The sequence below is a fragment of the Pelodiscus sinensis genome, chromosome 1 (genome assembly GCF_052426305.1).
Source record: "Pelodiscus sinensis isolate ZL-2025 chromosome 1, ASM5242630v1, whole genome shotgun sequence".
Taxonomy (NCBI): Eukaryota; Metazoa; Chordata; order Testudines; family Trionychidae; genus Pelodiscus; species Pelodiscus sinensis.
The window spans coordinates 22,222,351-22,248,171 of record NC_143052.1 but is presented as its reverse complement, the minus strand read 5'-3'; the positions used below and the strand labels follow the sequence as shown (position 1 = coordinate 22,248,171).

Below are 25,821 nucleotides of genomic sequence, written 5' to 3'. Positions count from 1 at the left end.
TACACTGCACCGTTATTTTAAGATAACTAGCGTTATTTCAAAATAATTTCAAAATAACGGATGGCTTATTCCAAAATCTGTAAACCTCATTCTATGAGGAATAACACCCATTCTGGAATAGCTATTTCGAAATAAGGTATGTGTGGACGCTCCACTGCTGCTATTTTCAAATATCCCCTCACCAGGGCCATTCTAAGTTATTCCTCCCCAGTGCGTCCTGGGGCTCTAAATCGAGACCGCACATCTACATTAGGGAAGCCTGCCTCAGACTAATTTTGAGGCTTCTCTGCGGTGTAGACGTGCTATTTTGAAATAAGCTATTTCAGAGTATATCTTCCAGAATAGCTTATTTCGAAATAAGCATGCAGTGTAGACGTACCCTTAGAGCTGTAAGTTCCCATATTCCCTTAGTGCCTGACTATCTATCTGTAGTTTGACACTGATGTATATTACTATTGTATGCTTACTGAACGCTACTTCAAAAAGCCCAAGCGTTGCACTGGTAATACGCCAGAAGCTTACGTTATTTTTTCTTGGCTCATCATGAATCCATACAATCATAACATCTGCTTCTACTTGCATCCACTCTCATATTGGAATAACCCTTGATTCAGTTCACTGTAAACATATTCTGCAAATGATTACCCTTTTCCTCACCTGTTCTTGCAGGAAGAGCCAAACCCAAGTTTACATTTTATGATGGCAAGAGGGGCATTCAGCTCTGTCCCTACAAAGAACATTTTTCTTTTGTCCAGTGTATCAGGGCACAAGATGAGGAAAGAAAAGTTTTCATAAATTGCGTAGGGAAATCCAGTTTAACCAGTGAGGGCTCAGTGGCTGGGAACGTGATGCCCTCTTGCAATCACACACTAGCCAAAGCCTGAGCCCAGGCTCCCAGCAGTGCTAGGCTATAATGCTCTCATGCTGGGTGGTTCTTTATGGTTTCCAGGGAGTGTTTGCAGCAGAAATAGATGGACATGTTTAAAATAGTAATTTTACACCTGCAAAAACAAATGTTTGTTTGTGGAAAACAGTGACAAATTTGAGGTGAAATCATGGTTTTTTGCAAAAGCAAAGGAAACATAATGTCTCAATAGTTCCACCAGCACCACATAATTTTTCACTCGGCTCTCCTAATTAGGCATTTGCAATAGGCAGAGAGGGAAATACTTGAATTTAAATCTATACTCTTTAAAGTGCTTTGCTATTGTTGGCCTGGACAGCTCCAGCAATGAGAGCGCAGTGCCTACAGTCAAGTGTCTGACAGACTCCAGACGTCTGAGACAGCAGTTTATTTAATCAATTGATCATAGGCATGTAGATACAAAGGCAGGCTAAGGGAAGCCAATGCTACATTTCCAAGATATGTATCTTTATTTTTAACTTAAGAATGAATTTTAACATCTTGCATCATCTTGAAGCCTCATGTCTTATTTAAAGTGAACTCACGTTTATGACAAAAAAAAAATCATAAGATTCAAAATGTCTGCAGTGCATGGTCTAACTGCTACGCATGTTTTAAGAAGATATTGTATTGCTTATTCTACGGGGGGGAATCACTTTAAATTTAATAATTAATTTCCTGATCAGATTAAATTAGGATTAACGTCACCAGGATGGTACAACTGTGACTTGCTCACTAGTTGAGAGCAGAAGAGTGGATTTCTACTGTAGAGATCCATTCATTTCAGAGATTCATTCTAGGTGTTCTGCTTTCTAGTGCTTGTGAACCCAGGGCCCTAATTCGCAGAGGCAGACAACCTTTTTAGGAGTGGAAGTAAAGCATTTCAATCTGCATAGTCTGCTTGGGGAGCTGGAGCCAGCCAATTCTCCTCCACATGGCTTGGGACCTTTCCATGCAGGGATAGGGCCAGGCTGGCAAGAGGTGCACTGATTCATAGTCCCTCCAGACTGTCCATACTCAGGCTCACCAATGGAGGGAGGAGAGGAGCAAGGGGTAAGTTGCCCTGGGGCCTGGTGATTGAAAGGGGCCTGAGGCTCCCAGCCGCTGCTGTTGCCATAGTAGCCACAGCCAGAGCCCCAGGCCCTTTAAACTGCTGCTGGAGCACCACCCTGCATGTTCTGCACATCTCTGAGGAATGGGGGCTCAGCATCACAGTTTGCGCAGTGCTGAGGGCTGGCTGCCACTGGCCTCACGCCTTCTGCCCACTCGCCCATTCTGGGGTGAGGAGCCAGCTCCCACACACCTTGCCTGGGCAGCTCTCATCCCCCTGTCTGTCCTTGAGGGCTAAGAATTTTAAACCCAAAATATCAGTTGCCAAACCCACATGGGCTTCTTACAGAAGCAGAAGCAAACATTAGTTGGGATTGGTCCTGCCTTGGGCAGGGGGCTGGACTTGAGGACCTCCTGAGGTCTCTTCCACCCCTAGGACTCTATGATTCTATGATTTACAGCTGGCTTCCCATGGCAGAACTCAACTACCAATATCTGCCTTTTCTCTGAAGCACAGCTCTCTCCCATATTCCATTCTGTTCCTTCTGCTGCCTGAAGGAGTCAGTCTGACCCAAACTCTGCCAAAGTGAGATAAGAACTTTCCTTTTTCTTTCCCTCTGTGCTATTTATTGCTTACTACGTTTGCACAGAAACAGAAAAAAAATGTCCTTTTAAAATCATGAAGTCTGGAAAATGAGCTTGTATCTATGTATCCAGTACCATGAAACTGAAAGTAGGCAACTAGCTCAGGGATTGTACTAACAGGCTGCTCTTCACAAGAAGTGCTTCTGCTAGCTATTATTTAATGACAGTGCAGTATGTGGGTTTATGATTTAAAATGTAGGACAAGTAATAGTTAGTAGCACAAATAGTGGTTCCTGGAAGTGAAAAAAAAACAGAACAGGTGTGTGGGGAAGAATCTTTTTAAAAGACCAGTAACAGCTGATTGGTAGATGGATGGCAAACTCTACAGGATAATTAGACTTGTTACAGGAAGTCTTTAGAAAGTTCTTGAATTCTCTTTTACCAGCTGTAAACTAAATTGTTTCAGTCAGCCTTAGTAATTAAATCAGCATAACTCAATTGGATCCCTCAACGGAAATAAGCAGATTTACACCAATTGAGGGTCTCACCCTAATATGTTAATTGACAAACTAAACTTGCATCATCTAGTCAGGTACCACTTATTTTGTAGATGAGGCTTCTCAGGGTGCATCTACACTGCACCATAACTCAAAATAAAATACACAATTTGAGCTACTCAGTTTGGGCTTATTTCAATGCTATTTCAAAATAGCTTATTTTGTCATTTGGCACTGTCTACACAGCACCAAATTTTGAAAAAAAGCGCTATTCCAAAACGTCCCTTACTCCTCATAGAAGGAGGTTTACAATGGGCATTGGAATAACGAGCCTGAAATAGCGGGCTTGTTGTGATAACACAGTATAGCTATTTTGGGATACTCCAGTATCCCAAAATAGCATTGCAGTGTAGATGTAGACTGGGAGTTTTACCTGAATATAGATTCCAGGTTCAAAGGATTGTAGGTCCCAATCCTGCAAACACTTACACCCATAACTTGGCCCATATGAGTAGTTCCATTGAATGTAATAATACTACTCCCCATGGGTAAATGCTTGTAGGACTGTGGGATAACTGAGGGACCTTACAGAGTTTACTTCTACTGCTATTTATTTCCAGAGATTTCTCTGGTTTTGGGTGATAAATTAGAAATGAATGAACCAGTTCAGATAAAATGAGAACTAGACTTAAGTTTGAAGAGAGACCTTTCTAAGGCTAATATCAAATTGATTTTTGTGCAGCTCTGGTAGCAGTTGGGACTGGAAACAGACCTATCCTCATATCAAGAGAAAGGTGGTTTTTATGCTGTTTCTAGCCTGAATGGCCAAAGTAACCTCCTAAGATCTCCAAGTGCAATTTTGAGACTCATCAAGGCTTGGATAACTGTATTTGCCTACCACTAAAAATATCTCCCACAGAAAGCATGAGAACAATGAATAAAAACATTTACCTCAGACCTGCGCCCTCTGTTGAGGTATGTGCATACTGGACTGAATGCCCCACTCCCACAGACGTACAAATGGGTGCGATTGAAGGTCTGTATCACACGTACATAATTTCCACAGCCATGCTGTAAGGAAATAAAAATATGTCATAGATATGCACGCAGACAAAGCTTATGGAAAGTTGGGAAACGTTAAGGAATAGAAACAGCTGATCATTTCAATGCTATCCTTGTCAACTTGTTTATTACAAAACATTCTGGTATAATCAGTCATGTTAATTAGGACAAATACCCTTGCTCTCTCTTTCTCATTCCTTGTTTAGAACCAAATCAGTGATCCCTGCCAAAACCATCGGTCAACAGATTTTTGTACAGTGCTGGGAGAAGGGACAGAATGCTCTTGTTCTCATCTGAAAAGCGATGGCTACTTCACTTCCTGTCCACTGGAAGTTTTGGCCAGTTGGTCTGCAAAGCTGTAGACGAACAAGCCATGGTGGTGCCTTTTCTTCCAGCCTGCTCTGTTCTCCAGATTGCCATGAATGGGCCAGTGTGGAGGATGCAGAAACCAAGGACTCTCCCTGTTCAGCTTCCCTATAGCCTGCTCTCCTGGCTCAGAGAGCCACAGCATATCAGTTACCATACACGGTTATCCATGAAGTGGTCCTGATGCATTCCCCACTGGCCAGGGGTAATTTTTATTTACTTCAGGAGTTAAGAGAGAATCAGGTTCCCGAAGGACAGCCAGCTTTTGCCCTTCATCACTAGTGCCCTCAAGGAAGTCTCTGCAAAGAGCTCATTCATTTCTCCAGTATTGTTGATAAACAACACCGGTTCAGAAGTGGAAATAGTTGGGAAAAAGAACCCAGCCCCTATTACTTGTCTAGACAACTTCCCTCCAAAATAATAAGAGCCTGAGAAGCTCATAACATAAGCAAATCCCCAATGGATGTGAAACTTTGCTCTGTATTGAAAACCTGCTGTAACGATTTCAAAGCAGCATACATTAAGCAAATGTAAATGTAAGGTCAGTGTTGCTCTGCATTCTCTCCCATTCTCCTCATAGCATCTCTTTCCTTTCCTTTCTTGACACTGATCAGCTGCTGCTGCGCTTTAAATTAAGTTATGTAGACAGATGTTTCTTTTCCATATTTTTAGTGATCAGTAGCCCAGTTCTGCCCTCATATTCAACCTGGTAACATCCCTTGAAGTCACTGAGAGTTAGCTGTGTGTTTGTGATGAGTACAGGCTTGGAACTTAGGCCATCAATCAATCCCCTGTTAATCACTGGAGTTAATCCTCACTCAACAGGCTGCACATTTTATTTATATTTGAAGATGTTTGCATTTTCAGTCCAATATATGATGGAATTCTACTATGACACCTGTTTATAAAGGCACCCAAAAAAATGGTTATATTACTGTCTGCATTCAGTATCAGTGAGAAAAAGCTTTCCCATTAGGAATGCTGTGCAGCAAATAGCAAGGAGGTTTGTTAATTGCTGTTCCATTAAATGGGTGATCATGGGACCCTCATCAAAATACACTGCTTTCCCAAAGCTGTGGGCTATCTTTTGATTCTTCTGCTTCCCCACATCTAATAAGTCACTGAGGGTACGTCTAAACTGCATGGCTCCATCGACGGAGTCATGTAGATTTGTTTGTTCGGCAAAGGGAAATGAAACCACGATTTAAATAATCACGGCTTCATTTAAATTTAAATGGCTGCCACGCTGAGCCAACAAACAACTGATCAGTTGTTTGTCGGCTCAGCGCGCTAGTCTGGACGCTCCCCAGCCGACATGAAAGCCCTTTATCGACCTCCCCGGTAAACCTCATCCTCCGAGGCATAACAGGGAGGTCGATAAAGTGCTTTCAGGTCGGCGCAGGAGCATCCAGACTAGTGCACTGAGCCGACAAGCAGCTGATCAGCTGTTTGTCGGCTCAGCGCGGCAGCCATTTAAATTTAAATGAAGCCACGATTATTTAAATCACGGCTTCATTTCCCTTTGCCGATCAGCCTAATCTACATGGCTCCATCGATGGAGCCATGTAGTTTAGACACACCCTCAGATGCCTTAAAAGCAGCTTTGCTGTCAAAATCAGTCCTGCACAGGAAATATCTCAGAATTGTCTCTTTGGGCTGTTCAAGTCTGTGGGTGAAGAGGAGGAGAATCTAAGACATGCTCCTGGCTCATATGCACTACATAACTTCATGCCAGGAAGGTAGAATGTCATGTTTGGTCCTGTCAATAGGGGCTTTACTGGAACATAAAGGATTCTTTGTTGGGTAATCTTATAAAAAAGCTCCTTGGAGACTATGGATTGAGGAATAATACCTCAATGTAACACAGGCTTGTTCCACTGTTACAAAGGATAAACACCCTCCAGTACCACGTTGTTTTCTTTCCACAGTATCTGCAGCAAATGTATAGAGATAGCTAGAGAAATCTGACACTCCTTAAGGACAGCATTGTGAGCTCATGATATGACATCTAATGTGCCCTCATCTCTCCTCTGTGGTGATTAACAGGCAGGTTACACAATCTGGTTCAATGCTGAGTTTCTGAGATTTTATGTGGTCTCACAGGGTATGTCTACACTGCAAAGTTAATTTGAACTAACAGCTGTTAGTTCGAGTTAACTTTCATAGGCGGTACACATGCAAACCTCTAGTTCGAATTTAATTCGAACTAGCGGAGCGCTTAATTCGAACTAGGTAAACCTCATTCTACGAGGACCAACGCCTAGTTCGAATTAAGTAGTTCGAATTAAGGGCTGTGTAGCCACTTAATTCGAACTAGTTGGAGGCTAGCCCTCCCCAGCTTGCCCTGGTGGCCACTCTGGGCCAACCCATGGAAACTCTTATGCCCCCCTCCCGGCCCCGGAGCCCTTAAAGGGCCACAGACTGGCTATGGTGCCCATGCCAGGTGCAAGCCTGCCAGCACCCAGCCAGCAGACCCTGCACCTGGCATGGCACGAGACAGCTGCCCGCTGCCACCCAGCCCTCCGCCTCTTCCCAGGACCAGGCTGGCAGCTCCCAGGAGCCTGCCCAGGGCCACAAGAGGCGGGCGTCCACCTGGTCTAGTGCAGAGATTGTGGAACTCATTCAGGTTTGGGGGGAAGCCTCCAACGTCCACAACCTCCGTACTAGGCACTGGAAAGTGGCCGTCTAGGGCAGGATAGCTGCCAGCCTGGCCACCCAAGGCCACATGCGAACCCAGGAGCAAGTTTGCATGAAAATCAAGTTGGTCCAGTGAGACCCTCAACTCTTAGCTTAAAACATAAGAATGGACATATTGGGTCAGGCCAAAAGTCCCTCTAGCCCAGTAGCCTGTCTGCTGACAGCAGCCAACACCAGCTACCCCAGAGGGGATGGACCAAAGACAATGACCAAGCCATTTGTCTCATGGCAACCATCTCCAGCCTTCCACAAACAGAGCCCAGGGACACCATTCCTACCCCCTGGCTAATAGCACTCCATGGACCCAACCTCCATGACTTTATCTAACTTCTCTTTAAACTCTGTTCTAGTTCTAGCCTTCTCAGCCTCCTGCAGCAAGGAGTTCTACAGGTTGACTATTTGCTTTGTGAAGAAGAATTTCTGTTATTAGTTTGAAGCCTGCTACCCATTCATTTCATTTGGTGTCCTCTAGTCCTTCTATTATGGGAACTAATGAAGAACTTTTCTTTATTCACCCCCTCCACACCACTCATGGTTTTATATACCTCGATCGTATCCCCCCTCCGTCTCCTCTTTTCTAAGCTGAAAAGTCCCAGTCTCTTTAGCCTCTCTTCATATGGGACCTGTTCCAAACCCCTAATCATTTTAGTTGCCCTTTTCTGAACCCTTTCCAAGGCCAAAACATCTTTTTTGAGGTGAGGAGACCACATCTGTACATAGTACTGAAGATATGGCCTACCATAGTTTTATACTTCCTCTCCTCCTTCCTCCCCTGGCTTCCCCCTTCCAGCTCCCTCCTCCCAGGTTTCCCCCTCCCCTCTCCCACCCTCTCTCTTCCCCTCTTCCACCTCCTTTTCCCAGTCTCCCCAGTTTTGTTAAATAAAGAGAGTTTCTATTTTTGAACATACATGTCCTTTATTTTTTACATCAGGAAGGGGGGCTAGGGAGGGGTAAGAGGAAAGAAGGAAGGGGTGAGGGAGGAATGGGGCATGAGCCCCTGATGGGGAGAACTGGGGTGGCTCTGTGGGCTCCTCGGGGTGGAAGCTCTCTTGCAGGGCCTCCTGGATCCTGGCAGCCCCCCCATTGACCCTCCCAGATGGCAGCCTGTGGCAAGTGCAGCCGGGCTGATGGCCGAGTGCTGTGATGTGCCAAGTGTAGGCACTCAGGTCACTCCAAGACAGGACTGCTTTGCTGTCCCTCATCAAGGTAGACAAGCAAGCGGGGAACCCTGAGAACTGTCTGTCCGGGCTGGGGGTCGGGTCCCTTTAAGCACAGCCCTCGGCTAGCTTGAGGCAGCAGCTCCACACTCTAAGTCCTAACTGATGCCCTACTGGCACTGGTTCCGGCCAGCCTTAACTTTGGTTCAGGGTCCACTCAATGTGGACATGCTATTTCGAATTAGCAAAAGGCTAATTTGAATTAGTTTTTAGGTATAGATGCACTAATTCGAATTAGCTTAGTTCGAATTAACTAATTCGAATTAAGTTAGTTCGAATTAGTGCTGTAGTGTAGACATACCCACAGAGTGCAGTTAGGGAGTCAGTTCTGAAATGTTCTTTCAATTGCTAAAGAAAGCAATTCTTCAGTGTAATGCCAATGAACCCTGCCTATGATTTTATACATGATTAATCTGTGTGATTCTGCTACAGTCCCCATCCCATTAAAACGGGGCAGTGTAACAAACAGCTTTGGGACCTGAAGAACTTTGATTCAGGAACCTTTTAGTATCTGATTTTCCCTTTCTACGTATTGGGTTACTATGTTCACCTTTAAAGTCTAAGTAGTCTGAGGTTACATGAGAGTACAGAGATGGGTTTGGTTGAGAATGCAAATGATCAATTTGCCCGTGTGGTTGACAGTTTGTCATGAGTTCATGTGTTACTGGATATTTCCACTTCAAGCGATGTCAGTAATCATTAAATCAGGGTTTATTCTTTAGAACTTAAATTGCTTTGACAAGAGCTGAATTTGATTGATTTTATCATACTGTATTTAGCTGACTATGTGTAGGCTTTTCCCCCTCATCTCAATGTCTACTGTCCCCCTTACATCTTGTGTCCTTCATGGTTCTCTCTTAGGGCACATCTACACAGCAGAGCTAAAGCTGAATTAAGCTACGCAACTTGAGCTATGTCAATTGCATAGGTTAAGTTGAAATAGCTTAATTCAGCTTTTGGCACTGTGTACACAGCAGGAAGTCGAAGAAAGAACACTCTTCCTTTGACTTCACTTGCTACTCATGAAATGAGGGTTATCATGAGTTGGAGTAAGAAGTCTTCCAGCTTGACTTTATTTCGAAATAAAGGCTTACAGTGTAGATGCTCACTAAGTTATTTTGGAATAACGTCGGCTATTCGGAAACAATGCTATTGTGTAGACATACTCCTAGATCTGATATTATTCAGCATTTATCTCAATTACTTCAAGTGACAAGGACTACAGTTTTACTTCTGTGTATCTGACACATTTTAATATATTTGAAAAAATCAGTCTTATTTTTCCTTTACCATATCTACCATATTATTAGGACTTATTTTGACTCTCAGAAAAATTTATAAATGCTATTAAAATTGAGCTCTCAATTGCTGGTTCCAGACATTGAGTAAGGTATGATTTCTATTCCTCCTTTGGAAATTCTGTGGCACCTTAAAACTATCAAGTTTATTTGGGAATAAGCTTTCATGGGCTGGAATTCACCTAATCAGAAGAAGCAGCGGAGTAGCCATGAATAGGCCTAGGTGGGCTGTAGCCAACTCACTTAGGATCCAGGATCCAGGATCCATTTAGGATCTTAGGCCCCCAGTCCTGGCCCTGCTCCTGCTCAGACATGGGATCTTGCCCATCTCTGTCCCGTGCTCCATCCGGGGCTGGGGAGTGGATTCAGGGACTAGCCCTGTTCCACTCGACCAGCATTCCTGGCAGGGAGTGGAGTTTGGGGCTTGCAAGGCCCCGTGCTCTGAGCCCACTCCACTGAAGAGTGTTGGACAGGCAGGGGAAATGGGAAAGTCCCTGATCCTGCTTTGTGGCTGGAGTTCCAGAGATGGTTCAAACCCCAGTGTCCTGATCCCACTGGGAGCATCAGGTAGGTAGAGCAGAGCAAGCCCCAGTCCCACTCTCCATTGGGAGGAAGCCCAGTGACCCGACCTCACAACCTGCTTTGACCACTGGCCAGTCGGAGTGGGGCAAGCCCCCGATCCCTGACGCTATTCCCCATTAGGCTCACCTGGCAAAGCAGAGCAAGCCTCAACCTTGGTCTCCACTGGGAACACCAGCTGGGAGTGGGACAAGCCCCAGTGACCCAACCAAGCTCCCTGCTAGGAAAACCAGCTGGGCATGGGGCAAGCCACCATGTCCCGACACCCCTCGGAGCACTGAGAGTGGATGGCAAAGCAGAACAAGCCTCCATGCCCCACTCCTGTTCCCTGCTGGGAGCACTGGGCAAGCTAAGCAGGGCAAGTCCCTGAGATCCCTCCCCAGCAGAAGTACCCCATGGGTTAGGGAGGGAGAGGCACATATATTTATGGGGCTTCCCTTTTTACAGGGCTACTGGCCAATGTATCTATCATTCCCTTCCCCATGGACAGCTGGGGGAAAAAGGTGGCCCCATTGTTGCCTACCCACCCCCCTGAAATCAGGGCCCACTCACTTGTCCCTGTCCCTGTTCCTGTCTATGCCACTGAAATGAAGGTGAAATTAATTTCATCAAGCAGGAGAAATTAAATGTGGCTGCAAATGGCAGGGTTCCCATATTTGACAAACCTGAATGGGCTTGTGGTTAAACGTGCAGGCAATATATTTCAGGTGCAAAGGGAGAGGCTGTGTTCAGCAATATGGCTTTTATTGCAATGCACATTGCAAAGCATCCCAAGATGACTCATCATGGAAAAGTGCAATAAAAGTCTCATTCTTGAATAATCCACTTTAAAAGGATCTCCTTGGAGAACAGAAGGGTTTTTTTCATGGAGCACACATTTTATGTATTGCATCCAAGGCAAAAGTACCTTTCATACTATGATGTTACTATATACGTCACTATATGCTTGGAAGCTTCAGGGGGTAGCTGAGTTAGTCTGTTACAGAAAAAAAAAACAGCAGGCAAATGGTCTGGTAGCACTTTATAGACTAACAAAACATGTAGTTGGTATCATGACCTTTCGTAGGCACAGCCCACTTCGGGTATGTCTACACTACCCCGCTAGTTCGAACTAGTGGGGTAATGTAGGCATACTGCACTTGCAAATGAAGCCCGGGATTTGAATTTCCCGTGCTTCATTTGCATAAGCCGGGCGCCGCCATTTTTAAATCCCGGCTGGTTCGAACCCCGTGCCTCATGGAATGAGGAGTAACGGTAGTTTGAACTAGGAAGCCTATTCCGAACTACCTAGTTCGTGCAGCGTGTAGCCGCGCGGCACGGGGTTCGAACCAGCCGGGATTTAAAAATGGCGGCGCCCGGCTTATGCAAATGAAGCCCGGGAAATTCAAATCCCGGGCTTCATTTGCAAGTGCAGTATGCCTACATTACCCCGCTAGTTCGAACTAGCGGGGTAGTGTAGACATACCCTTCTTCAGATAACCTGAGTCATCTCCAATCATCTGAACAAGTGGGCTGTGCCCACGCAAGTTCATGATGCTATATGTTTGGAGAGTTGAATAAGACTGATGATTTCTCTATATTAAATAAACCAAGCCATAACTCTTAAAATGCAATTATATACTGCTCTGCATTGGATTTTCTGTTTAATGCAGATTAACAAGCTATCAGATCCAATAACCATCATATAAAGAACTACTAAAGTGTAGCAAATGACACATATGCCTTAAGAAAAGCCACATATTTCAATTTTACAATCATCTGGAAACGAAAAACTGATATGCTACTGTCACAACCCTAATGTAAATTTTTAAAGGATCATTTTCTTGCTCTGGAGCACTAAAATATATTATTTTCTAGACTTGACCAAAAGGTCTGCATTACATTATGCTCCCATAGGTCCAATTTTCCTTTCGTTTAATCAAAAGTAGAAAGAACTATCATAGACTCAGGATAAGCTAAGTTTGATGCAAATCTGAATTTGGTTGATGAGATCACTAAAATAGATTGACAGTGTCAAAAATGAGGACTTAATGTCACCATTGCATTTAATTTGGCATTAAGAAGTGTGCAGCTAACAAAATATTTTCAAGCTGTATGCACTTGAAATATTACAACACTAGGCTTGTTTCAAAGTCACTGAAAACAAGAGAGGTTTTTCCACTGAACTCAAAGAGTTTTGGATCAGGCCCATTGTTTCCAAAGACAGTCTTTCTTTTATACTGAATAATTCCACAGTCCCTTTACTAAATAGGGTGGTTAATGTAGTCATACGAACTTGCAAATGAAGCCTGGGATTTGAATTTCCCGGGCTTCATTTGCATGTTGCCAGGCGCCGCCATTTTTAAATGTCCGCTAGTGCGGACTCCGTGCCCGCGGCTACACGCGGCACGAACTAGATAGTTCGGATTAGGCTTCCTATTCCGAACTATCTGTGGAACGAGGCGTACCCTATCAGTAGACATACCCTATCAGTGCCTTGATTTCAGTTTTCAGCCTGAATGGAAACATGGTCCAAAGCCCATTAAAATGAATGGAAAGACTCCTTTTGACTTTGCTGAGCTCTGGATCAAATCATCCATGACAAAAAGAATTTGATCGAGTGCCTTCTGAAGATTGCTGCTGGGGAAATTACAATTGCTTTGTGTATGATTAGTAATGCTGGTGCTTAAACTCTTTTATGGAAACATACTTGGCTGCGTCTAGACTGGCAAGTTTTTCCACAAAAGCAGGCGCTTTTGCGCAAAAACGTGCCAGCTGTGTACACTGGCCGCTTGATTTTGCGCAAAATCACTGATGTTCTACTGTCCGAAATCAGTGCTTCTTGCGCAAATGCTTTGACGTTTCCGTTCGGGCAAAAGCCCTTTTCCGGAAATGTTTTTGTGCAAGAGGGCCAGTGTAGACAGTTAAAAACTGGTTTGCGCAAAAAAGCCCCGATGGCGAAAATGGCGATCGGGGGTTTCTTGCGCAAAACTGCATCTAGATTGGCACGGATGCTTTTCCGTGGAAAAGTGTCCGTGCCAATCTAGATGCTCTTTTCCGCAAATGCTTTTAACGGAAAAACTTTTCCGTTAAAAGCATTTGCGGAAAATCATGCCAATCTAGACATAGCCACTTGTGTCTGAAACAATGATATAAGTGAAGACTGGGACCATTTCAGTGATGAGTGTGTCATCACCTGATTGGTAAACACTGGGGAGAACAGCAAATGTTGCTGTCTATTTATTTGTCTACTACACAAAACTTCTATCTCTGGGTAAAACAAGCAAATACGTACAGGCCTTTGTATCTGATCCTGCAATGAGCACAATTCAGGGGCAGATACCTACACCTATGCAGAGCTCCATGCTGAAGTCAGTGCCTGATCAGACCCACCTGCAAGGTTGTGGCTTCAGCATATCACTATTTAATGAGGCAAAGTTTTGGTTTTCATTTCCCATGCACCATGATAGCGTGTGTCAAACTGACCTGTTTTAAAGAAGCACTGTTATTTCTCAGATTTCGTCCTAAAACATTGTTTTAGAAAACTAATAAAAGAGGCGGGGCTCTTTTTTATGACTAATGTTGTGTGCTGTTGTAATGTGCAAATAACCACTGCCCATTTGCAAAGATTCTTTCCATAGAAAAGATCATATATTGTCTGGGAGCTAATCCAGGCACTGACATTGTCATTAGCTCAGCAGTTTACAATATATTCTCTAGGAGATACTTGGAACAAGCATTATTAATGCTATCCATCACTAACAAAAAACAACACAAAAATCATAAATCCGGTAGCGAAAATGAGCAATGCACATAGTTTTCCAGACAAAATCTGAAGACACATACTGTTAAATATTCTCATTTTCCAGAATTTCACTTTACCATTCGGCCTGGAGAGTATTTAAAAAGAAAAGTCCACACCCCTTACATCTTGCTTTCAGCTGCTCTCAAGGTGTTCTGACTCAATGGCCAGATATTTAATTTTCTGTGTGTGCATAAAACTTACTGTAGGATCTTTGCCAGCCATTTTGCACTCGTCAACTTTGATTGCTGATGCTGGCCAGAAAATCTATTTGGAAAGAAATAATATTGTAAGAAACTACATAATTTTAGTTGAATATAAACAACATTCATCACTCCGCCCAGTTTAGGCTAACAGGTTTCCTTCAAGGTATTTCTGAGTTCACAAAGTCAATATTTTTACAGATTTCTTACCTTTTTTATGTAAAGGAAAAATATTTCCTTCCAGTATTTTTCTGTCAGAAATCCATTTTAAACAGAAAAGACAATTTACTTTTTCCTCACTCGTCTAGATTAGTCATGCATCAGTTTAAAACACATGACATGGAAGACTGTGTTTATGTTTTGATATAATATTTTATTCTTAAATAAAAACACGATAAATGAAAGCTTTGTATTTTAGGATGCAATATTCGAAATAATAGGACAGATCCTCAGCTGGAACATATTAGTGTAACTCCCTTGATATCAATGAAGACAAGCTGATTTATATTAGCTGAGTATCTGTCTTAAAATGTGTTAGTCTGGTTAAGGATTAGTTAACCAATCTGGACAAATAACTCCCTTTCAAAAGAACATTAGGACATTAAGACTAAAACTTTGCCAAGGTTCTGAAATGTTTGAATACAGGATACATTTTTATTAATAAAAAATGCTGCCCATCATTATGATATATCCAAGGATGGTCCATAAATTGAAAGTGCTGAAATACAGCAAAAATGGTTGCTACTACAGTGCTTCTTTTTCTGGAAGAAGAAGTGCTGGGTATCTCATGAGAAAATATATTCTCTTAAAATTTTCAGCTGAATGTAACTCTGTAGGCATAGATAACTTTCAGATAAGCATATCAAGTTCTGAATGCTTATCCAAGCCATATTTGAATTCAGAAGTTGTTAAAGTTCATCCATTATTAATGCTAATCTTGAAACAGAAAAGGCAGTAATAGGGGGGAAAAACACTTCTTCATAAGTGGCACACCCTGATAAAGAAAAGTTAATCAGAATTCTGCCTCAAGATATCACTGCCAATATCATAACAATAAAAAATTTAGACACATCTGAGTCTAAATGTACTTATCTGACAGTTCATTTCTGTGCACATTACCTATATTAAAATATTATTTCAATATGTTTTAGTGATAGTTACCAAGTGAATATCAACTTAAAAGAACAGGACCCCTTACAGAAGAGTAGGAAAATACAGGCCCTGTCTAAGAGAACGCCAAGTAGCAATTCTGTAGATATTCACAGAATCATAGAATACTAGGACTGGAAGGGACCTCAACTGACTGTTCCTTCCTAAGTGGAGCACTTTGCATTTGTCTTTATTAAACTTCATCCTGTTTACCTCAGACCATTTCTCCAATTTGTTCAGATCATTTTGAATTATGACCCTATCCTCCAAAGCAGTTGCAACCCCTACCAGCTTGGTATAATTTGCAAACTTAATAAGCAGCTTGGTATAATCTGCAAACTTAATAAGCAAACTTCAATGCCAATATCTAATGCCAATATTGATTGGGTTCTAGTTTGGAGCAGTGTTGTATTGGGTGATTGTGATCTGTCAGAAATGCATGGGTGTTTATTTGTTTGGCTTTTGTTGGGTTGTTTTATTTTTGGTTTGCTATGGATGGATATATGCAAATAGACCCTGACTCTGGTTTACATTTTACTTATACAGTGTATTGCAACAATATTTTGTAGCGTGTACTGCAGACATGTGTATGTGTATACACACACACACACACACACACACATTATAGAATAAATAATAGCAGTTGAGAAAAGACTGACATACATGGAAAGGAAGAAAAAACATTTTCAGATGAGTTTTGCAGCAGTATTTAATCAGTGTGGCAGAGAAGCACAGAAAGGCCTTTAAAGAGAGTACAAGCCTTGAGTACTAGGGAGATTATAAATTATATGGAGGAGGGATGCTTGCTGGACTGAAGGACCAGATAAGATTCACAGATTCCAAAGCCTTACGGGACCACTGTGATCTAGTCTTACCTCCTGGTGTAACTCAGGCCACAGAAGTTTACTTACAAGAATTTCTTAAAATACAGGAGTTCTTCTTTAAAAAAACAAAACAAATAAAGCACCCCATCTTCATTTTAAAATTGTCAATGATGCCAGCAGTTAAGTATTCTCATTGTGAAAAATTTACACCTTGTTTCCTGTCTGAATTTCTCTAGCCATTGGATTGTGTTATACCTTTCTCTGCCAGACTGAAGACCTCATTATTGAATCTGTGTTATCAGAGAGACAAGATTAATTAAATATATTTTACAGAAAGCTGAACGTGAACAGGCTCTGGAAGCCAGACAGAAGCCTTTGTAGTTTTCCAAACACTGGAATGATGCCACTCCATTTTCGATACATCTGAGGGAGAAGGCGTGGACATTTTGCACATGCTGGAATGCTGAGAGCAGATAAAGAAGGTGACCTTGCCAAAATGGGGTACAATAACTAAATGGAGAAGACTGCATGGAGGGGGACTGCAATGAGACAGAATTAGCATTATGCCTCTGAAACTAGGAATGTATCACTTCCCTACCACACAAAAGTGGGAAAGATGATAAAACAGAAACAAATAAAGAAGTCAGAGGATAAGCTTCAGCGATAGGAAAATAAAACAAACTTTGTCAAAGTAGCTTTATCTTTTCCTCACATAGCCTGAAAAAAGGAGACCTTTACAAAAAAAGAAAATCCTCAATCTGCTTAGAGGGCTCTTTTAAAGCTGCAACTTTGAATTCTCTCAAATATTTGAGAGGAGTGGAAATTTTACATCAGCCACCTCAGACAAGGTGTTCCTTATAAAACTGAGCCACAGCACAGATCACTCAGAAACAAGTAAACAGGTTGAATGAAGTATTTTAAGCCATTTGAAAGTCCTGTTCATCTCATGTTACACATCAAACAAGTACTAACTGTGCAATGAGATGTGGATCTGGACTTTTGCCTACTGCTGGTCTAATGAAACACACATTTTTTTTCCTTTCACAAAAAGGCATGCAGTAAAATGATATTGGATTCTGGAAGTACTTTTTGAACTTACACTCAGAGGGTCCTGGCTTATATTGTTAATATTCAAAGACAAAATGTGATCTTTGCTGCCCACATAGATCCGGTCCTGATCTTCATCCATCAATAATATCCTGTAGTCAAGGGGGTGATGGGATACACGGTAATATTCAGAGGTCTTGGTTTCCTGCAGCTCTGTAATAGCGAGTACCATAAGTTAGTAAAGGCATTCAGTTACTTTTCTTGGTTTTATAATTGCATCCTATGTAAATAAAAGACCCTATGAGTACAAGTGTAGCTAATAACAGAAAAAATAACATCAAGCTGCGGGCAATAAAGGTATTGTTCAATTAAATCCAATGTTCCTTTCCAAGTTTGAGCAAATTGTATTTACAAGTTAAGTAAGAATCAGGCATTGCTTTATCCATTCAACTAATGAACTCCCCTGTTTTAATGGATATTGTTATTTACTGTGCTAACTTTTAAGGCAGATTTTATATATAAAATTAAATAATGGATTCAATACATTATAAAGTTTATGACAGAAGCAAATCAATAAAAGCTGCATAAACACATCAGTTACTTTTCCTATTAGAGGGTTTCTTTGAGAATGGCTGCCTATATCTTTTCAAGGGGAAGGTGCCTTTTTTTGACAAAATACAATATTCTTGTAATTCTCCATGAATTTTAACTACTTATCACAAGCTATAGTTAATTTAAAATAAAATCTAATTATGGAATCGGCCTCAAATAGGCACTTTCCTTTTTCTTTTCAAATGGGACTGGAGCTATTCTTTCAGCTTTCTAGGTTGAAATCCTTTGTTTAGTCAGATAAATCCCACTCATGCCCCTACTGAAGTAAATGTCAAAATCCTCACTGCCTTCAACAGTGCATACTTGTGCCCATTCCTGGAACAACATAAGCATTTGTAATGCTAACATCCCTATATCCCCATGACAATGCACTTCTATTCAGTTTTGGAGAAATAAGGACTGTAAGGAAATAGAGACAAGGTGGGAGAAGTAATATCTTTCACTGGGCCAAGTTCTGTTGGTGAAAGTGATCAGTGGCTCGAAATTTTCTCTCTTTAGACAACAGAATTTGGCCCAATAAAAGATAATATCTTACCCATATTCTCTCTCTTTCATAGTAAGTTAGGCCTTCCTCTCCTGACTCAGATGATCCTTGGCCTCCACTTTGCTTATTTTATTTTGAATTAAAAAACTGGGAATATTTTAATACAGGGCGGACTTCCCTGGTCCTGCACACTGACTCGTCCTGAACAAGGGAGTTTACCAGACATGGGATGGTCAATTCCAGACCCTCTGCTGCTGGCCTCTGGGCTATCCCCTGGGGCTGCCGACCTCGTGGATGGGCTCCCTTCATGGGTGCTGACCCCACTGCCAGCCCTGGCCACCTGACTCTGCTGATGGCCCTGAACATGCTCTCTGCCCCTGGCCACAGGACCAGCTCTGTCTCCAGTCCCTGGGCCAGCCTCTGGCTCTATTCCTGGCCCCACAACTGAACTCTAGGTCTGCTCCCAGCCTCCCATCTCCATCCTTCTGATGCTGGACTCCCAGCTGGTCCCCACTCCCAGCTGCTGGTCTCTCTGGTCCAGCAACATCTGTGGTCCTGCCGGACAATGGATGTTGCCGGAAAAGAGAGTCCTGGATCAGAGTGGTTTGATCTGTAGTTGAGAATGGAAATGAAAGATTTAAAAAAATAAAGTAACCTGTTCTGAATACATGAAATTATGTACTTATACCACAGACACATTATTTTCAGATGTACTGAGTACCTACAATTTCAAGTGAAATCAATGAATGCTGCAGGAGAAAAGGATGTCTGAAAATGAATCTTACAAATTATATTCACACAATTGAAGATAAAGTTCATTGCCTTCACTCAGCACCAGATATTTATCTGGACTTGTAACGTGGTATAACTCAGAACTCCATTGACATCATTGGAACTATGCCAATAAATCTCTAGATTTTGCACAGGGCTCTTATAATGTCTAACAAGACCTTTGTCTGAATAACAATACAGTAATAATGCCAGGATCTGGCCTTTTGTCCTTACTGATACCACCAGTCAAAATGAAATCAATTGGGCTATAATAGAGCTGGTCAGAAAATCAAATTTTGGATTTCAGATTTTTGTGGGGGTTTTTTTTGTCAAAAACTACAATTTTTTAACAGAAATTGGAGATTAAGCATAAAAAATTGGTTTAATTGAAAAATTCCAGCTTTCCATTGAAAACAGTTTTGATGGAAAATTTTCCATCAGTTCTACTCTATCCGAGTGACTCAGGGTTTGAGAGCTGGGTCCTCCACAGATTTATGGTAGATATAAATACAGAGAACCAAGTTAACTAGATATGATTTGCATTATTATATTAACTGTGACAGACAACAGTTCATGTTCATTTAATTCACTTTGTGGATAGCTGGTAACTTTGGAGACAATGGGGCAGATCCTCTTTTAGGGTACGTCTAGATTACATGCCTTTGCCGACAGAGGCATGTAAAATAGGCTCCCTTACATAGTCAAAGAAGTGGGGATTTAAATATCCTCAGCTTCATTAAAATAAGAATGGCTACCGTGCTGTGCTGGCTCAGCTGATCGTCAGCACAGCGTGGCAGTCAAGAAGTGGATCGGTCGACAGGGAACGCCTTTGTTGACCACTCCTGTAAACCTCGTTTCATAAGGCATAAGGGATCGGTCGACAAAGGCTTCCCTTCTCGACCGATCCGTATCTTGACCTGAGCGCTGTGCTGATGATCAGCTGATCCGGCACAGCACGGTGGCCATTTTTATTTTAATGAAGCCGGGGATATTTAAATCCCCACTTCATTGACTATGTCAGGTAGCCTATTTTACATGCCTCTGTCAGCAGAGGAATGTAATCTAGACGTACTCTTAGGCTGTGTCTACATTGGCAGGATTTTGCGCAAAAGCAGCCACTTTTGCACAAAATCTTGCCACCTGTCTACACTGGCCACGATTATTTATGCAAAGAACACTGACGTTCTAATGTACAAAATCAGTGCTTCTTGCGTGAATACTCTGACACTCCTGCTCAGGGATAAGCCCTCTTGCGCAAGTATTCTTGCACAAGAGGCCAGTGTAGACAGGCAATGTTAATTTCTTGCGCAAGAAAGCCCGATGGCTAAAATGGCCATCGGAGCTTTCTTGTGCAAGAGAGCGTCTACACTGGCATAGATGCTTTTGCACAAAAGCACATCTTTTGCGCAAAAACACATGCCAGTGTAGATGCTCTCTTGCGCAAATATTTTTAACAGAAAAACTCTTCTGTTAAAAGTATTTGCGCAAAATCATGCCAGTGTAGACGTAGCCTTAGTGTAAATTAGCAACTTGAATAGTGCTGTGATAACTTCACAGAAGCTGAAGTGTAATATTAAAAATCATATTATTCATAAGTGAGATTCAAATTCCTTGTTTCATAGCTTAAATCTAGGTGGTCCTTATAACTCTGTATGAAAACTGTTCATGTTCACAGAAGAAAGCCACAAATTTACTCTTAATTCCCTTGGAAAATCTATTGTCTTTTTCCTTTTTTCATTCAAAACTCCTCTGATTGAACTTAAATGATGGGCTTTTCCAAGGTACCTAAGGGAAATAGGTGCCCAAATCCCAATAATATTAATTAAAAATGTCCTGTAGGCCCTTTTGAAATTCTCAGGCTCACCTTTCAAACAAACCATGGAAGTTTCATTTTCCTTAAGCTTTCTGGTTACTTTAATCCTCATTTTGAGTTTGCTTTGCTTCAGCAAAGGGAAGCTGAATCTTCTCACCAATTTCACTACCAGATTGGGGTTGCCAGATGGTTTCATCAAAAATACCGGACACACTTGACATTACATCACAATCTACATTACATCTTATTTAGAAAATACCAGACATTTAGATTTTCTCATGTATATTTTCTCAATTTGTTTCCTGAACAGAAAGCTCAAATACTGGACTGTCTAGTTCAAAACTGGACACCTGGCAACCCTACTACCAGAGCTGAGCTACAGCTCAATCACATAGAAAAGTATCCAATGAAAATATTGCATACCTCAGGCTATACTGAATTACTGTGCTCTTGGTGTCACTCCCATAGGCAAGTACATACTACACTACAGCATCAGCGAGTCAGTATGTGAGAATGTACAAACTTCCCATTAATGATACCTTTTGGAGTAGCCAGCGATACTGTGAATAGTCTCATTATGAGTCAGGGAGGTAATGACTCCTTTCAAGGAAAGGGCCCAGGAAGCAAGGAACATGATTTTTTCCATGGCTCTTATGCTCATATTAGGAGACATCTTTATTTTCCTGGGTTCTGTTTTACAGCTTTCTTACAAGACATATGGTTAAAGGCAAAAGCAGAAGTAGAAAGCTATAGAACTGCTGTTTCCAACAGACCACTGGCTGGAAGAATGATACCACAGGACACTACAAAGAAGTTTGCAAGCATCCACAAGTGGGAAAGGAAAGCCCCTCCTTGTGGTAAAACACTACTCTGGGAGATACAGTCCCACAGAAGCTTGTTACTTGCATTTCCTTTGGGCTGAGATGTAAAAATGAATCACAGGCCTCCTGTGGGTTTTTGTCAGGTGTGGAGGAATTCATGATCCCGTACACTGTCTTCTGACAAAACAAAAATTTGCCACAAACTCACCTTACAAAATGTAACTTAATAGAATGTGTTACTCCTAAGAGACTATAATTCTGAAACCTCAGTGATGGAAAGCCACTATAATATCCTTGATACTCTCTTCCCATCTTCCCAATATTTCATAAGAAAAATTACTGAGAAGGACAGGATCTCTCACCTGTAATTATCAGGTCTATACATGTATTGACCTTCAAACTAAACCCATTTGCTTGCCTTGGGAATTTGGGAATTCAACCACAGTACCAACCCAGCAATCTCTGCATATAGAATGAGACCTAAGCAAGTTAAGCCTCTTAGCACTTTGTGAGTATTTAATATTTTTGTATGACAATCAAAATAAAGCGTTTAATGTATTCCATGTGTAAGTAATATCTGGCTGGAAAAGTAACCTTTGTTCTCCCTGTTAAATAGGTCAGTGAGTTTGATCTTGGTTATCATGATTAAATCAATACCAATCTGATTCACACACTTAGAAATCTGATCTTAAAGAAAAGGATGGCCAAATAATCTGTTTTTTAACAAGAAACAAAATGTTCAGTGAATTCTCATCCCCAAACCATATACAGTAAACTTCAGATAATCCGGCACCTTTAGGACCCAGGGGATGCCGGATTATCAGATATGCCAGACTATCAGAAGGGGGGGCTATGAGGGGTCTGGAGTGGGGTGGGAGGGGATGCCACCCCAGACCCCTCATAGCCCCCCCTTACGATAGTCTGGCTCTGCCCCAGGCGTCCCTGATTCAGCCGCTGCTGGTCAGTTTCAGCAGCAGCTGAATCGGGGATGCCTGCAATAGAGCAGCTGGGGTGCTGCCAGGTTGGTCCCGCAGCGCTGAGGGGCGGCGCTACGGCACCAACCCAGCAGCACTCCAGCTGCTCTTGGGAACGCCTGGGGCAGAGCAGCTGGAGTGCTGCTGGGTTGGTCCCGCAGCGCCAAAGGACGGTGCTGCGGGACCAACCCGGCAGGACCCCCGTTGCTCTGCCCCACGGGTCCCCGAGTCAGCCGCTGCTGAAACAGATTAGCGGCTGATTCCAGGGAGCCCCGGGCAGAGCTGCTCTGCCCCGGGCTCCCTGGAATCAGCCGCTGTTCTGCTTCAACAGCGGCTGAATCGGGGACCCCATAGGCAGAGCAGCTGGGGTCCTGCCGGGTTGGTCCCGCAGCCCCGAGGGGCAGCGCTACGAGACCAACGCAGCAGCACCCCAGCTGCTCTGCTCCCAGCTTCCCCGATTCAGCTGCTGGTCAGTTTCAGCAGCAGCTGAATGGGGGAAGCCTGTCCGGCTGCCCCAGCACTTCCGGGTTCCTGATGGTGCCGGACCATCAGGAGTCCCGGACCATTGGATGCCGGACTAATGGAGTTTTACTGTACTATTCTCCTGAACTTTTTGGAACCAACCAAGTTGACAGTTATCTTGCCTTAAAAATGTATGAGTTCTAGGATATACTGCAGACAAGCATCTACCTGCCTCATTAAATGACTCTCTCCAGAAAGTTTCTCTATTAAAAGCAGAGGAAATAGATGACAACAAATGAAAATGAGCAGTATGTGACTACATTTTGAGTTTCAGGATATGAACTGCATTTTTCTTTTTTAATGGTGAATTAAGGGATACCTGCATTATAGAATCATAGAAAACGAGAACTGATAAGGACCTCAAGAGGTCATTGAGTCCAGTCCCTGCCCTCATGGCAGGACCAAGCATTGTCTAGATCATCCCTGTCAGGTGTCTGTCTAACTTGATCTTAACTATCTTCAGTGAGGGAGATTCCACAACCCCCCTAGGCAATTTATTCCAGTGTTTTTCCACCCTTACAGGCAGTAAGATTTTCCAGATGTCCAACCTAAACCTCCCATGTTGCAATTTAAACTCATTGCTTCTTGTTGTATCCTTAGAGGCTAAGGAGAACAATTTTTCTCCCTCCTCCTTATAATACCCTTTTAGATACTTGAAAACTGCTATCATGTCCCCTCTCAGTCTTCTCTTTTCTAAACTAAACAAGCCTAGTTCTTTCAGTTTTCCTTTATAGGTCATGTTTTCTAGACCTTTCATCATTTTTTTGCTCTTCTCTGGACCTTCTCCAATTTCTCCACATCTTTCTTTAAATATGGTGCCCAGAACTGGACACACTACTCCAGTTGAGGCCTAATTAGCGCAGAGTAGAGCAGAATGACTTCTCATGTCTTGCTCCCAGAATCGTGTTTGATTTTTTTTGCAACTGTGTCCCACCGCTGACTCATGTTTAACTTCTAGTCCACTATGACCTCTAAATCTCTTTTGGCAGTACTCCTTCCTAGACAATCACTTCCCATTCTGTATATGTGAAACTGATTGTTCCTTCCTACGTGGAATACTTTGCATTTGACCTTATTAAACTTCATCCTATTTACTAGTCCTGGAACATGCAGTGCTCTATCCACAGACAGGTACAGCATAGGCAGGGCCTCTTGAGCTAGGGCTGATTCCAGTACTTATGGGGGCTGTGTGAAGCTATCAGTTTGGAACTGCTTGCAATAAGGCACAAAGGACAGTGATTTCCTTTCCTCTCCAGTCCCAGTAAGTGTACACAGAGGGAAGCCTCAGACACATGCCCAGCATTGATGAATATGTTTGTAAAAGAAATTCAGGGAAGAATGGATGGAGGAGGGGGCAATCTATGACATGTCTCATCCTTGAGCCAAAGGGCTCATTCTACCATCTCTACACATTCTGCCCAACCCAGCATCTACTCTGTTTCATCAGTAAAGAGCAAAGCTGAATGAAGATTACGTTAAACCAAAGGAACAAGTAGAACAGGTTCTCTCCATGAGTCTGAGTTGCTTCCAGCCTAACTCTAAATGTTCCCTGTTTCCCCAGTGTCCGGCCAATGACAGCCCCTCCATGGAACATGGGCTCTTCAGCTACATCTACACTACAAGGTTTTTGTGCAAAAACGGTTTTGCGCAAAACCCAGCAGAGCGTCCACACCTCAAGCACGCTTTTGCGCAAGTAAATTGGCAGAAGACAAGGCTTTTGGCAGTACAGTTATTCCTGTTCCCATGAGAAATAACTCCTTTTCTTGCAAGAGTTCTTGCGCAAAAAGGTGTGTATGGATGCAGAGGTTTTTTGCACAAGAAACCCCTATCTGAAAAAGCACAAGTGCTCTGATGGCCATTCTATGAATGGCCATCACAGCTTTCTTGCGCAAGCGCATCCATGCAGTGTGGACGCTCTCTTGCACAAAAGCACAATGATTTTGTGATGCACATTGAGGTCTGGACATGCTTTTGCGCAAGAAGCTTTTGCAGACGAACTCTTTCACAAAAGGCTTCTTGTGCAAAAACCCTGCCGTGGTGACGAAGCCTTCTTGTCTGACTCCAAGTACATTGATCAGGCTACACCTTCTTTGTTTTCCTAACATTTTAACCAGACCCAATGACAGGAGGAGGGAGGGCAAAGGGGTCAATTGCTTTGGGGCCCAGCATTTCAAAAAAGCCTTGGGCTGCTGGCTACCACTGCCACAGTAGCAGTGGAGGGCTCGGCCTGCTCCAGACAGTGCTGAGGTCAGTGGGAGGCATGCCACAATCTTGGTGGCACTGAGGGCCCACTGCCCTGGTTTCACGCCTTCTGCCTGAGGCCCTGTCCCTTCTGGGAGAGCAGAACCACCCCTGCCCTTGGCTTGGGGCCTAGCAAAGCAGTTAGCTCCCTTGATTTTAACATAAACCTTAAAAAAAATTGATGCCCAACCCCCCAGAACTGCGTCCCTTTGGCCAGAATTACTAGCGCATAGCTGAATTGGAGACTCATCTTCATCACAGACTCATCTGGTTTTGGAGTCTGAGGTAATCTGATCTTCCGAACCGGCAACCATTCCAGAAGTG

General features: G+C 42.8%; 1 protein-coding gene across 2 annotated transcripts in view; it reads right to left on the bottom strand.

Annotated features, from left to right (window-relative positions):
- The window catches only part of SEMA3C (semaphorin 3C), a 186,698-nt gene that overhangs the window by 67,216 nt on the left and 93,661 nt on the right, over positions 1–25,821 (bottom strand). For both annotated transcript variants that reach the window (XM_025181687.3, XM_075926424.2), the window contains exons 3-5: positions 17,312–17,472; positions 14,241–14,303; positions 3,988–4,107 (exon numbers count right to left, since the gene is read on the bottom strand). In XM_025181687.3, the coding sequence (XP_025037472.2) occupies positions 3,988–4,107; positions 14,241–14,303; positions 17,312–17,472 (344 nt within the window). The remainder of the gene's footprint in view (positions 1–3,987; positions 4,108–14,240; positions 14,304–17,311; positions 17,473–25,821) is intronic.